Source organism: Enhydra lutris, unplaced genomic scaffold, assembly GCF_002288905.1.
Source record: "Enhydra lutris kenyoni isolate GAN:26980312 unplaced genomic scaffold, ASM228890v2 scaffoldscaffold7, whole genome shotgun sequence".
In the NCBI taxonomy this organism is placed as follows: domain Eukaryota; kingdom Metazoa; phylum Chordata; class Mammalia; order Carnivora; family Mustelidae; genus Enhydra; species Enhydra lutris.
In genome coordinates, this window is record NW_019154091.1 from 17,729,574 (window position 1) to 17,744,829 (window position 15,256).

At 36.0% G+C, this 15,256-nt stretch overlaps 1 protein-coding gene across 2 annotated transcripts in view; it reads left to right on the forward strand.

The window, feature by feature from the left end:
• LOC111142200 (solute carrier family 6 member 15) overlaps positions 1-15,256 on the forward strand; it is a 54,667-nt gene that overhangs the window by 29,569 nt on the left and 9,842 nt on the right. The window contains exons 2-8 of one of the 2 annotated variants that reach the window (XM_022495222.1): positions 994-1,466; positions 6,542-6,699; positions 7,091-7,217; positions 8,524-8,705; positions 10,125-10,235; positions 13,910-14,151; positions 14,260-14,452. In XM_022495222.1, coding sequence (XP_022350930.1) covers positions 1,178-1,466; positions 6,542-6,699; positions 7,091-7,217; positions 8,524-8,705; positions 10,125-10,235; positions 13,910-14,151; positions 14,260-14,452 — 1,302 coding nt within the window. In that variant the 5' untranslated portion in view covers positions 994-1,177. Of the gene's footprint in view, positions 1-989; positions 1,467-6,541; positions 6,700-7,090; positions 7,218-8,523; positions 8,706-10,124; positions 10,236-13,909; positions 14,152-14,259; positions 14,453-15,256 lie in introns of those variants that run through there. The other variant, XM_022495221.1, reaches the window with a different exon arrangement.

Genomic DNA, 15,256 nt, shown 5'->3' on the forward strand with positions numbered 1-15,256 from the left:
GAGCCCGATGTGGGGCTCGATCCCAGGACCCTGGGATCATGACCTGAGCCGAAGACAGAGGCTTTAACCCACTGAGCCACCCAGGTGCCCCTGTATGAACACTTTTTAAAATAGAAAATGTCACTGGTTTATAGACATACCCTATACATACCCTTACTTGGTCTGTATTTGAACAGAGAAAAGGATATGAGATATAACATACAAAGATATAAAGAAAGGGAAAAATGCCAAAGTGGTGGCAGTGGGTTTTTCAGGGTCATGTGAGAGAATGTTTACACAAATAATAAGGGTTACCACGTCCTGCTTCTGTTTATGGTATTGATGTTTGGTGAGGCCCCACTCCATCCCTGCCCAACAGGAATGCCACTTTGATCCACCCTTCCTGACCTCTTGCATTCTAATGACGTTGGGTCATATAAATTAAGTAATGTGGTGTAGTTATTTGGGGAGTGCCTTTCTCTCCAGTAGAGATAAGCTCCTTTAAAGCTGATCACATATGATGCATTACTGTTTATATCTCTGAATTTTATCCATATTACAAATAATATCAAGTGAGTGAATGATGAATATATGGACAGAAGAGAGTCTGTGTAAGACAGATTTACAGGATGGCATGCAATTGTATATAAAATTCTAGAAGGAATAAAATGCGGGATATGTTGTAGTCAGAGGTAAAAAGGAAGAATTAAGAAAAAAAAGTCAGAAAATTTTAATTACTAACAAATAGCATCTATTAGGCATTAGAATATACCTGAGATCAAATTAGACTTATGCAAAAAGGAAGACATAGTTAAAAGAAAGTGTGTCTGAAGCACATGTGTACTTCATACTGTTTACACTTCTGGTCATACCAAGCTCTGAAGGGCAAAGGATGATCAGATGTTATACTCTGTAGAAAGAGTTTTTGTCATAAAAATTAATAATAAAGAGTTTTCAGTATTTTAAGTGTTGTTCCTCATTAAATATTATTGTTTTCAACTTAAAATTTTACAGGTACCCATAAGATATTGGACATACAGGGATCCAGGATCCATTAAGACTCTGTCACCTTGAGCCAAGGATTTATTTGATACTCCTCTCCATCTTTTATTCATATCAATTAACACATTTCAAAAAAGAATTAACACATTTACCGTCAGGGAATTTAAAACAAAAATTGTTCTACCCCCACTTTCCAATGCCGAAGAATAGCAAGGTGGTAAAAAGAGAATTAGACGATGAAGTTATTGAGTCTGTTAAAGACCTTCTTTCCAATGAAGACTCAGCTGATGATGCTTTTAAGAAGAGTGAACTAATTGTTGATGTTCAAGAAGAGAAAGATATAGATGCTGAAGACGAGTCCGAAGTCGAGGATGAAAGGCCAGCTTGGAACAGTAAGCTACAGTACATCTTGGCCCAAGTTGGATTTTCTGTAGGTTTAGGAAATGTGTGGCGATTCCCATACCTATGTCAGAAGAATGGAGGCGGTAAGTTTTGGGGTTGTTTCTGTTGTTAAGTGATACATTGCTGAATAAATCGCAATTGACTGTCTTGAATAGCTTGTGTTCTTTCTGCAGCCTCATTATTTCAGAAGCTACGGATTCCACTGCAAAGCCAGGGAGATTCCTTTGTTGGAAGTGAGCTCAATTCTGTTTTCAGATTAGGTTTCCGTAGGAGCAGATGGCTTGTTATGAATACTCAAAGATTGCTTGAGGGTAATACACTCTCAGATTCTTTCTGTGGATGCTATTAAACATTGCTAAATTACTGACCTTTCTAACAAAAATGTTAGAGGCATCCCTGGTGCCTGTCAGTTATTCTCTTTGGCAAAAAAACCAAAGTTTCCGGTATAAGACAGTCCTGGTGAAATAAGTCAGAAAGAGTGTTCTCTCCACAATTTATTAACTCTGAATTTTAAATTATTTCACTTTTCAAAAACAAAAATTGCATATAATATAGAATAATTAAGGTGTTGAAGTGCTGACCAGAACTTTGTAGATCCCAGGAGAAGGGATTTAACCAGATAATTAATGTAATGCCAGACATTCTTCACCCTTAGATATAATATATATTTGATTTCTAATGCTGCAGTATTTGGGGACAATGCTTAGTTTCAAAGAAAACTTCAAAGAAGTTAGCATCCTTAATTTCATTTGTTTTAAAGATTTTATTTATTTATTTGAGGGAGAGAGAAAAAGCAGGAGAGAGTGAGGGGGTGGGGCTGAGAGAGAGGGAGAAACAGACTCCCCACAGAGCAGGGAGCCCAAATCCATGTGGAGGCTCCATCCCAGGACTGGGATTACGACCTGTGCCAAAGGCAGATGCTTAACCCACTGAGCCACCCAGGCACCCCCACCCTTAATTTTAAACAAAAATATCTCCCATTAACATAACATTGTAGTTTTTTGGATTTTTGCATATAACCAGTAATGGTTATTTAGCAAAAATTATCTTAAATATCAGAAAAAAAGCATCTACAAAGGAATGGATTGTTCAGGTAGGACACAGGCTCTATAGTACACCAAAGTCAAGTAATGTTAACTAACATTTGGGTTGAACTTTGTTACCTATATATAGAAGACTATTAAATGGAAACTATTAAAATAATAGTTTTATTGGAAACTATTAAAATAAATGTGGTCAAAAATTAAGTATTATAGTAACTGCATTTCAGCACACAAAGGGTAGAAAGAATATTTTGGTATTTGATTCCAGTTTGTGATAGTTTTGTTGACTGGCCAAAGACATGGTTTTATATTTGATGTACAAATCAAATGAAATAAGTATAATCATACGTGAAAATTCTTTTTAGAGTATGAGATAAAAAGCTGAGGTGTTCTGATGACAAAATATGTTAAAGATCTTTTTAGTTTATTCAGTTAGGCACAAAACAGCAGGTTTGGAAAAAGTTGCCTCTTTGATGAATCTGTCTGAGAGGTAAAAATCAATACAGGAAGTCTGTGATACACTACGCATCCCTCCACCTACGCTGGAAGCTCCTTGCTAGTCATTAACACTACATATGAATTATTTATCAAATCAGATATAAGCAGCTACATACTACCCTGCTTTTTGTTTCTCAGGAACCAGCCCATTTGCCAAGACTAGCAGAAGATGAATTCTGATTTTTAAGCCTTTCACCTCATGAGCCTTACTGGCCAGACTGTTAAGGAAGAAGGCTGTCTTGGCTGAAGTCACCTTGCCTTCCATTTAATACCATTTTTGTCTAGGGAGAACTCAAAGGATTTCATATTTAGAAATTAGTCATTAACAAAAATTGCTCCTCCTCATTTTCATATGTAGAAAGAGTCAAAATGTTCTTCCTACTATTGTTTCCTCCCTTTTAATCACAAATACTAGACAGTGATGTTATAAGATGCCAGTGGAATTTATTGTTTCAAAATGGCATCAGGGAACAAAAGTCTGTACCCAACATGCAGTATAGCATTGAGCCTTCCAGATACTTGAGTAGTGTTTTCTGGCTGTTTAGTCAAATAGCCTCAGACTAACTTGAATCTCATTTGTCACTTGAGGCACTTCATGAGTAATACAACTAAAAAGTGGTAGACCCAGGCGCCTGGGTGGTTCAGTCAGTTGGGTGTCTGCCTTCAGCTCAGGTCATGATCCCAGGGTCCTAGGATGGAGTCCCACATCTGGATCCCTCCTCAGCATGGTCTGTGTCTCCCTCTACCCCTCCCCCTGGCTCATGCTCTCTCTCTTTCTTAAATAAAGAAAGTAAAAAAAAAAAAAAAAAGTGATAGACCAAGCATGAATTGATTTGTCCGAAGATATTAAACTTAAAAGTACAATGGTTAAACTTAATAAGTAGTGTAATATAGAAACCACCAGCCCAAGTTTTGAATTCAATTTGGCCTTGAAGCCTGGCTCTTCCCAATACTAGCCATGTAACCTTTTACAAGTTAACTTCTCCCGGTTTAGTTTCCACACCTGTAAAGTGATAATAATGGTATTTACCCCACTGGATTCTTGTAAGTACATGTAACATCTTTAGAAATATGAGTGGCAAATAGCAAATGCTCAGTTATATCTTAGTTATGATGTTTTTATTTCTTTAGTTTAATTATTTAATTATGACTATTTTTAATATGGGGGCTAATAGTAATTTGAGTTAGAAGAGAAAGCTAAGCATCTAACAGCATGCCATGCACACATCACTGAGGAAAGATTCCCAGTGAATCCAGTTTTAATTCATTCTGTCTCTAGTCATTCACACGTACGTAAATTCATTCACATTCTAGGATTAGGTGCATGTATTAAAATGCACTTTCAGTCCTTTGGGAAACATTTTCAGATCATTAGCACCAATGTTCCTAATCTTTTTAGAATTAGGTATTTTATCATTCTGTTTTATGACTTCATGCATCCATGCTTTACATTATATACCCATCTGTAGAATCAACTCAAGTCCAAAGGACTGCAAATCAGTCATAAGAAAGTAGGGATTTTCTATGGACCACTATATTAGGGAAATTCTTGTATATGGTCATTATTTCAGAGCTATATAGAGAAACTGAGATACATATCTTGAAAAAAAGTTTACTTCTTTAACATAATAACTACCAGAAAAATTTGAACAGCTTCCAAAATCTATTCAATACCATTAAGCACTTTTTTTAAAATGGAAAAATAGGGGCACCTGGGTGGCTCAGTCATTGGACATCTGCCTTCAACTCAGGTCATAATCCTGAGATCCTGGGATGGAGCCCCACATCAGGCTCTCTGCTCAGCAGGCCTGTTTCTCTCTCTCTCTCTCACTCCCCCTGCTTGTGTTCCCTCTCTTGCTATTGTTTTCTTTGTCAAATAAATAAATAAAATCTTTAAAAAATAAAATAAAATAAAATAAAATAAAATAAAATAAAATAAAATAAAATGGGAAAATACAATAATGGCCTCTTATTTGAAAAGGGCATCGACACCATCAGTTGCATGACTAATTTGACAGTCCCCAGTTGGACAAAGCTCCAGATAAGAAATTTGAATGTAGGAAGTCCATTCTAGTGATTACTTAATGACTAATTTGCATATGTATTCTTACGTAGGAATTAATACATTTCACATTTAACTTTATCAGTTAAGAGAACCTAATATTAACATTGTCACTTTAAAATAACCACTTTAAAATAATTAGTCATATGTCTTAATTTGAGATTTGGCTATAAGATAATTTTCTTAAGTATGAAAACCTTACTACATGGATATATATATTTGCACATATATTTTACAATAGGTATTAAATATTTAGTGTCTCACTCAGCCTCAATGCCCCTTCACAGAATTTTCGAAAATTTAAAAAATTCCTTTTAGGGTGCCTGGGTGGCTCGGTCTGTTAAGCTTCTGACTCTTGATTTTGGCTCAGGTCACGATCTCAGGATTGTGAGATCCAGCCATGTGACAGGCTCCACACTGGGAATGGATTCTGCTTAAGGTTGATTCTCTCCTTCTCCCTCTGCCCTCCCAACCCCTCAGCATCCCTCAGAATGCAAACATGCTCTCTGTTTGTCTTTAAAAAAAAAAAAAAAAAATCCTGAAATTTATTTATTTATTTATTTATTAAAAATTTTATTTATTTATTTGACAGACAGAGATCGCAAGTAGGCAGAGAGGCAGGCAGAGAGAGAGGAAGAAGCGGGCTCCCTGCTGAGCAGAGAGCCCGATGCGGGACTCGATCCCAAGACCCTGGGATCATGACCTGAGCCGAAGGCAGAGGCTTTAACCCTCTGAGCCACCCAGGTGCCCCTGAAATTTATTTTTTAAATGAAGTATATATGGGAAAAAAATTACATTTGTCTGAGGTATAAATTCTTTTTCTTTCCTTTTTTTTTTCTTTCTCAATCTGGGCAGCCATTTTTTTCTCCCCTATTGCTATTTAGGGTAAAAAGTAAACTTTAATACTATAAAATCTCATTCATTCTAATTTATCTGGTTTGGAATGCATGTTTAGGTGAGTTTGAATAATATTTAATAAATGACTTCATGAGCATTGTGTGAGTAACAATTCCAGGAGTTTGTGGAACCTACTTGAGAAAATAATTAATTTTAAGGAATCAGTTTTTTTTTAATGGAATATGAAGTTGTTTTATCCTTTCAATAAAAGGAAATTGAAACTTTATATTTTCACTTTTTAAAAAAAAAGATTTTATTTATTTATTTGACAGAGATCACAAATAGGCAGAGAGGCAGGCAGAGAGAGAGGAAGGGAACGAGGCTCTCTGCCAAGCAGAGGGCCCCATGCGGGGCTTGATCCCAGGACCTTGGGATCATGACCTGAGCTGAAGGCGGAGGCTTTAACCCACTGAGCCACCCAGGAGCCCCTATATTTTCACTTTTATCATAGTTATTTTTTATCAAAAACTCTATGTAGCAGTCAAATTCAGGTTTCAAATACTAGAAAGGTTAAAACGGTGAAGTTGCATTTTCTTTAAAGTCTTTTATAATTATACTATATAGAAGTTCAAATATTTTATGAAATATTCAAAATTAGTGTATTCTTTACTGTGACTGTTGAAAATGTCATCTATTTTATTTGTTCTTGTCTCTATAGGTGCATATCTTTTGCCATATTTAATACTGCTACTGGTAATAGGTATTCCCCTTTTTTTCCTGGAACTCTCTGTGGGTCAAAGAATTCGGCGAGGAAGCATTGGTGTGTGGAATTACATAAGCCCTAAACTGGGTGGCATTGGATTTGCAAGTTGTGTAGTAAGTTTCCTAGTATGGTATATGCCATATAACTTTTACAGGGTTTGGAATTGTGTAGTTTGCATTTAAATGAAACCTTTGAGTGTATATTTCCATTCAACTCTTTAACCGTGTTTCTAAAAAACACCATTGGAGTTTGCACTAATACACTAACCAAGCTGTAAATATTAATACGGTTCATCTTGATAATGCATGTTCTTTTTTTTTTTTTTATATAATGCATGTTCTTAAGATCTAACAGGAACATCTATTTAGAAAAAAATAATGTGTCCCAAATAAAAATGAAATGAGGAGGATTTTTAATAGGTTAAATGGGGTTTTATGCATTTCATCTTGTTTCAAAGGAAGGGGCATGGGAGGTGTAATATAATCTCACTATTTTGTTTTGCAGGTGTGCTTTTTTGTGGCTCTCTACTACAATGTCATCATTGGCTGGAGTCTGTTTTATTTTTCTCAGTCTTTTCAGCAACCTCTTCCTTGGGATCAATGTCCTTTGGTGAAAAATGCTTCACACACTTGTAAGACATGTATCTTGTAGTGTTTTGGTATAGAATGATCATAAAGTTGCTAATGAGATTTTGAGGTTGTTTTTTTTTTCTTTTTTAAAAATAAGGTGGGGAAAAAAAATAAGGTGGAAAAATCTTTCCAAAATTGTCATAACAAGATTTCCTCACTTTTAGGATTGGCATACTTAGAGCGAAGACTGATGCCACCATCTAATTTTACTAGCTCTTCCTAAGTTATTTTATCATGCCATGTGGCATTAGGGTAAAATAACCCTTCAGTTGTTAACTTTGACAGTTTTTATTTTGTACATCTTTCTTGATGCCTTACATTTTGGTTAATAAATAAAATATAACTTTCAGTTATAAAATAAGTAAGTCATGGAGATGCAAAGTACAGCATAAGGAAGATAGTAATACTGCAATAATTGTATGGTGACAGGTAGTAACTATACTTATTGTGGCGAGCATAACGTCATGTACAGAACTGTGGAAGCACTATATCGTACACCTGAAATGAATAAAACATTCTATGTCAACTATATTTCAGTAACACAAGTTTTTTTTTTAAAGGACCTGCAAGTAATCATAAAGGAGATAAAAAAATAAAAATAGGACAAAAAGAATTTGGATTGAATTGTTTTTATGCCTTTAGTTCCGTTGTTTCATAGTTTTCCCATCATTTATTTTTAAACCCTAGAATATAAATAAAGGACAATTCCCTATAGTAGTGATGTCCGGTAAATATAGAATGCAACTCACATATATAGTCTAAAATTTATTAGTAGCCACATTGAAACAAGTAAGAAGTAGGGGAAATGTTTTTCTAAAATATTAACATTTCAACAAATAGTTAATATAAAAATTATTGATGTACTTGTTTACATTATTTTTCTTGGACTAAGTCTCTAAAATTTTCTTCGCAGTTTGTATGTACAGCACATACCACTTTAGACTAGCTTCATTTCATGAGTCACGTATGACCAGCAGCTACATATCTGACAGCTCTGTCACAGGAATTCAGTCAAATAATTCTGGGCATGGAAGGGGCTATAAACCTGATGTGCTTCACTTACTTTGATAAAAAAAAAAGCTTACACATTCCTATTTCAGAAATGTGTAATAAAAACCACCAGCAAGAATATATGTCTGGATTTTTCACAACTTTGCTCAATTGAGTTTTCACTGTGAATTTAAATGCATCTCTAGAATAATAGTACTTTCCTAGTAAATGTTAAGGACTGATTTACAGGCTTACTGGGGAGAAGAAAAATGCCATTACTCTTCCTCTGAAATGATTGTAATATCTTTCTTTCTACAGTTGTAGAGCCGGAATGTGAAAAAAGTTCTGCCACCACCTATTACTGGTACAGGGAAGCCCTGAATATTTCCAGTTCCATTTCTGAAAGTGGAGGCTTAAACTGGAAGATGACCGTCTGCTTGCTGGCTGCCTGGGTTGTGGTTTGCTTGGCTATGATCAAAGGCATTCAGTCTTCTGGCAAAGTTAGTATGCTAGATAGAGCCCCTCCTGCTTCTGCTAATCACCACTCCTGTGGATGGTTCCTGCCTCAGGCTCCCCTAGAAATGTCTGTGGGCAAGCTACAAGGACCATGTCATTCTAGGGAGTTCAATAATGATCGGTGGTGAGAAGTGGTGCTTTAAAAAATGTGTTTAAATTAAAAGAGAGAACATAAAGACGTGTTTTATAGTGAAAGCTAAAGTCACTCATAATCTTGCCTTATTTCATCAAAGAAATTTTTTGAAATTTTATGTCAATACCTAAAAGACCTGTATTTTTCTGTTCATTCCATTGACCCCCGTGTTTCAGTTCACTGGTGATGAAGGTAAGACACAAATAGCAGGAGAGCGAGTCCTACAGACCAGGAGATGAGAGCCTAAGACAGAGGGTGCAGCCCTGCTGGGTCCTGAAGCGACAGAGCTGGGTCTGAGGCCACTGGCAAGGCCCTGGGGGCAGAGCTCTGTTGGGGGAAGGGGTGGTGGGGTGGACGGGAAGGCACTCTAATGAGAGGCTTTACAGCTTAAGAGAGAGGAATTCACATTTTATTGCAATTGTGTTAAAGATCCCTGGAGTGCATGACTCAGGAATAAGATAACCTGAGTGGTAGCCTGGAAACTCGGAGAGTATTACCAATAGGGCAGGACTACGTCTGGATGTTTGACTTTAGCACCTAGATGGATGGTCACCCCATTTGCTGGGACAGAGACGGGTGGGGAAGGTCAGAAGTTCTTTTCCTGTACCTGAAAAGTTGTAGAGACCTGTTAGGCTTCCATGAGGAGATGTCAAGGAAGTAGTAAATATCTGGTCAGGACAACTGCTTTTCTACGATAAACGTTCGCGGAACTTTGAGCATGAACACTTGTGAAGCAGGAAGTTAAACCTTGACATTGTTAATTATTCACAGTCTTAGGAGTCTTAACAGGGGCCCACTCTCTACTCCGGAAGCTTTACAGAATTATAATGGAATTTTGATTAATGAAAAAAAAAAAGGACTCTTTTTTTTTTTTTTTTTTTTTTTTGCTGTTGCTGTTACCTAAAACAAAAGTATGAATTAGGGAGAAAGTAGCCATTATTTCTCTTAAATTTTGCTTGTTTTGTGAACTATAAGATAAAAACACTGTTCAAGTTACATCATACCTGTGGACTATTTTAAAGCAGTGTAAGTAACGGAGTTTCCCTATTTCTCATTATATCTTAAATAGGATCTTAAATAAGTCACATTCCATTGAGACTAATAAGCCACTCTAATATTATGGCCATACAACGTATTAATAATAGTACTATTAGTCATGCTATGAAAACAGAGACTGTCAAAATATAGAATAAAACATAATCTTAACTACCGAAAGGAATACAGTCGTTAGTGTGTCTCACCTATATTTACTTTTTTTTTTTCTTTGTAGATCATGTACTTTAGTTCTCTGTTCCCATATGTGGTACTTATATGCTTCCTAATCAGAGCGCTCCTTTTAAATGGTTCAATTGATGGCATCCGCCACATGTTTACCCCTAAGGTATGTACTGCATTTCTGTTTAAGGCTTATGATCATAAAAGCATTGTTTACTGTTCAAATGTTCCCACAGTTAGATTTAAAGCATAATCGTTCTAACATATGTATACTAGCCTCTTAAATTATAGCTGTTATGTTAACCAGCCTAGAAAAACCAGGGCTTTTAAATATCCATAATTATATCCATCCATTTCCAATTTTAAATGTCCCCATTTTAGTTCTAGAGTGAGACAGTCACTATCTGAACTTTAAAAATTTCTTTTATAGTAAACTAACTTCTGATTTTTTACATTGATAAATTTTAGGACTTTTCCATCTTTTTAAAAGAGATTTATTTATTTGTTTATTTATTTATTTATTTTATTTATTTGAGAGGGAGTGAGAGAACATGAGCCCGGGGGCGGGGATAGCAGAGGGTGAGGGACAAGCCTACTCAGTGCTGAGCAGGGAGCCTGCCATGATGCTTAGTCCCACAACCCTGAGATCATGACCTGAGCCCAAATCAAGAGTTGGACACTTAACTGACTGAGCCACCCAGGCGCCCCAGGACTTTTCCACCTTTCCTCCGCTTCCTTCTCAATGTCAGTGGTTCTTAACTTTTAGTAATTGACCCCTTTGAAAAAAACGATAATAAGATCTTCTTACCAGAGAAACATAATGAACGTATTAATTTGTTTAATGTCTCAGAAGGTTGACAGAAGGCCTAAGAGCCATGAACCCAGGCTAAGAAGGCTTCTGTACTCTAAGTCCTGTCTCAGAGAATATCCATGTTCTTGTTTTGAGGTTTCGTGCCTCCTAGAATAATAATTACAGTGGTGAGTTTGGGAAGTTTTGTAATCTTTGTAAATGCATATACATTTCAGAGAAGTTCTCATTAGGCTCCACAAAAGGTTCAGAGTTTATGTTCTCTCATCCATCTTAGAGCTGAACTCAATGCTGGGCACCTTGAACCTGATTACTAATCAGTCCTCCTGGACTTGGTATAGTGATTTGGCAGGAAACAAAAACAAGTTTTGAGGTATAGATACATTGAGTTACTCACTGAAATGAAGTTGACACCTCATTAGTTCACTATTACAGGCAGACATGGAGTTATAAAGATAAGGTTTCAAAATTAGTTCAGAAACTGGATGTTACCTGAAGGGTGAATGTGCAGCCAGCATCATGCTGTGGGATTTGGGCAGAAATTAGCTTTCCTGGAATTCTCTGTCACTCCTGGCAGCTGCCTGGATACTGTGTAAAAGAGGCTGTGTTCTTTGGGTATCAGGTTTCAGCTTAGTGTTCATTCTCTAGTAGCAAAAATGCTGCCACTGGTATCTGATTTTCTTGACTAATTCAAAAGTCCTGGTTAGCATTTAGAGTTGTTGGAACTCCTCTGTGAATAGCTAGTTAAGATATATAGACTATATAGCTTGCATTAGAATTTAAATTACCTTCAAATGGGCCATATTTATGGATGAAAAATATTTATATTGTAATATCTAAAAGATTGCTGATTTTAAAACAACCAGCTTTGATATGAACTTCTGGAATATCACCTTCTATAAGTTGGCAATTGCTTGTGACATAATTCTAAATATTTGATTTAAATAGCTATCTTAGGATTCAGCTACTTTTTTTTTTTTTTTTTTAAATTTTATTTATTTATTTGACAGAGAGATCACAAGCAGGCAGAGAGGCAGGCAGAGAGAGAGGAGGAAGCAGGCTCCCCTAGAGAGCAGAGAGCCCGATGCGGGGCTCGATCCCAGGACTCTGAGATCATGACCTGAGCCGAAGGCAGCGGCTTAACCCACTGAGCCACCCAGGCGCCCCAGGATTCAGCTACTTTTATATGACACTTTTACATGGCCCCATATTTAAAACTGTGGCATTATTGACATTTTAACCTGGGACTAAGAATCATTATTAAAGTTAATTCGTTCCTCAGCTCACTTTTCATGGACTATAGATAAAATTCTGTGTTAGGTCATAATAACGATAGTTACAATTACTTTTTAATTTACATTGTTCATCCAAGGGAGGAAGTAAAGCACACAAACTATCCCCAAAACAGCGAATGGAAATTTAGTTCCCAAATTGGAAGGAAGCGTAATAATGTCTTTAGTAAATGGGTGTTGCCTGCCATCTAGTGGTTAAAGTAGAGATAGATAGCTGAGTGTACTTGAGATCAGTATTAATGATAGAATGGTAATGTAGCGATCAACAAACGTGATCAACAAACAGTATGCATATTTCAGTTAAATTTTAAGAAGTTATAAATACAGTTGTGATTATGTTTGATGTCTGCCTATAATAACACTATTATAATATTATATAATCTATTATATTCAATTTCAGTAATAGTCACTAAAATTGATAAAGTGAACTGAAATTGGGCAATATATCCTAGTAACTAGTAACAGAAATAATTAAATCCTAGTAACTAAATTTGAACCAAAAAAATCCTAACATTGGAGAAAATATGCATTTTGGAGTCCACTTTGGTTCATATTTCCTCTCTACCCCAGAACTGTTGTGTAACTTTAAGCAGGTTACTTAACCTTTTTAAGATTCAGATAATGGTAGCAACAAATTTCATTGATTGTTTTGAAGATTATATGAAATAATCCATACAAAGTGGTTATCAGTGTTCCTACCAGTACAGTCCATATACATCAACAATTATTGAACACTTAGAGTGTGGTAGAGAATGCGATAGAGTGCCATATGGCTTGGAAGTGCCCATCTTCAGTTGAAGAAGCTGAAACTCAGGGAGAGCTGCCCCTTATTTGAGATTACACCATTTACAGGTTATTAAATGGCAGACTCAGGATCTGAAACTGTGGAACTCATCTTCTTAGCCACATTTGACATTGCCCCCAGTGAAGGCAATCTCGTTGCAATAGTAAAAAGAGATAAAATACCAATTTAAACACTTTAGTTACTCAAATCAAACCTGTTTACTGACATCTGGGTCAGATATGGCTAATATTAATTGTTCCATTTAAAAAGTTGGATTATGTACAGTGGTAATTGTCCAAGAAGTAAAGCAGAGTTCCTTGAAATATATGTTCAGCACAGGTTCAGAACTGTAGACGTTTGACTCCAAAAGGGTCTTAGAGATGATGTAGTGGAAGTGCTTCAATTTTCAAAGAAAAAGCTTTCAGAAAACTATTGAAAGGAATGCCAAATACACACATGAATATGAGAAGTATATAGTCAACTCTCCCAAGCTTATAATCTGCTTATTATCTGCCTTGACTCTTAGACTACCCCCAGAAAACACAAAACTTAGGGTGTTAGGTAAATAATTAGACTTTATTGGTAATTAACTTATTTTGCTTTGGAAAGAATACAAAGACTTAAATAGGAAATGATTTGAAGATAGTTAATTTCAAAATAGTCCTTTTGATTTGTTATAAAGATAACTTAAAAATTCCTATAGAAGTAGAAAGTCTCCATTTGAGTAAAATCTCCATCTACATGATTGTCTTTAGTTTTTCTTACTCATATTTCTTGTCTCACTACTAAGTGAAAACTTGGTTATTTTTACTAAGAACAGATTATTCCCCCAGTTTAAATAAACGTTGGGTGCATAAATATCATTATGATATATTTAGATAGTAGAACTAATTCCGCGTAGATTTTTCTGAAGTACTATTTTGCAGCTGACTTCTATTATGTTTAATTTTAAACAGCTTGAAATGATGCTGGAACCCAAGGTCTGGAGAGAAGCTGCTACTCAGGTGTTCTTTGCCTTAGGTCTGGGATTTGGTGGCGTCATCGCCTTTTCAAGCTACAACAAAAGAGACAACAACTGCCACTTTGATGCTGTTCTGGTGTCCTTCATTAATTTTTTTACATCCGTCCTGGCAACATTGGTGGTGTTTGCAGTTCTGGGCTTTAAAGCAAATGTCATAAATGAGAAATGCATAGCAGAGTATGGATATTAATTTCCTTTAGCTTTTGATGGTATAATGATATAAAAAGTATTACCCCCCTCCCCGGACCCATAGATGTTCATTCATTATGTTGTTCTATTTTTTAGAAATTCCAAAATGATCGTAAAATTTTTGAAAATGGGCAATATTAGCAAGGATATTATTCCTCATCATATCAACCTTTCATCCGTTACTGCAGAAGATTATCATTTAGTTTATGACATCATTCAAAAAGTGAAAGAAGAAGAATTTCCTGCTCTTCATCTCAATTCCTGTCAAATCGAGGATGAGCTAAATAAAGTGAGTAGCCTCTGTTTAAGCAATACAGTAATTATCACTTGGGTAAAATATGCATTATCCAGAAGACTTCTAGGAAAATGACCTTTCAAATGCTGGTGGAAGATTATGCTGTTTCAAAATTCACATTTTTTATTTCAGAGAACATACTTTTAAAGTTTTTATTTATTTTATTTTATTTTATTTATTTATTTTTAAAAAGATTTTATTTATTTATTTGACAGACAGAGATCACAAGTAGACAAGAGAGAGAGGGAGGGGGAAGCAGGCTCACTGCTGAGCAGAGAGCCCGATGCGGGGCTCAATCCCAGGACCCTGAGATCATGACCTGAGCAGAAGGCAGAGGCTTTTACCCACTGAGCCACCCAGGCGTCCCTAAAGTTTTTATTTTAATTCCAGTTAGTTAACATGTGGTGAATTTAAGGAACAAAACAAACAAAGAGAAAAAAATGAGAGAAATCAAAAGAATGTACTTAAATTATAAATATTTGCTTTACTTTAAAAAGCCTCCTTACTGATTCAGCTGCAAAAATGTAAAATATGAATATAAATTGATTTTTGTCATAGAAAATGAAATTAGTCTGATACTTTTCCTGGTCTGATCTTTTTTTTTTTTTTTTTTTTAAAGATTTATTTATTTATTTATTTGTCAGAGAGAGAGAGAGAGAGAGAGCGAGCTAGTGGACAGGCAGGCAGAATGGCAAGCAGAGGCAGAGGGAGAAGCAGGCTCCTTGCTGAGCAAGGAGCCCGGTATGGTACTCGATCCCAGGATGCTGGGATCATGACCTGAGCCGAAGGTAGCCGCTT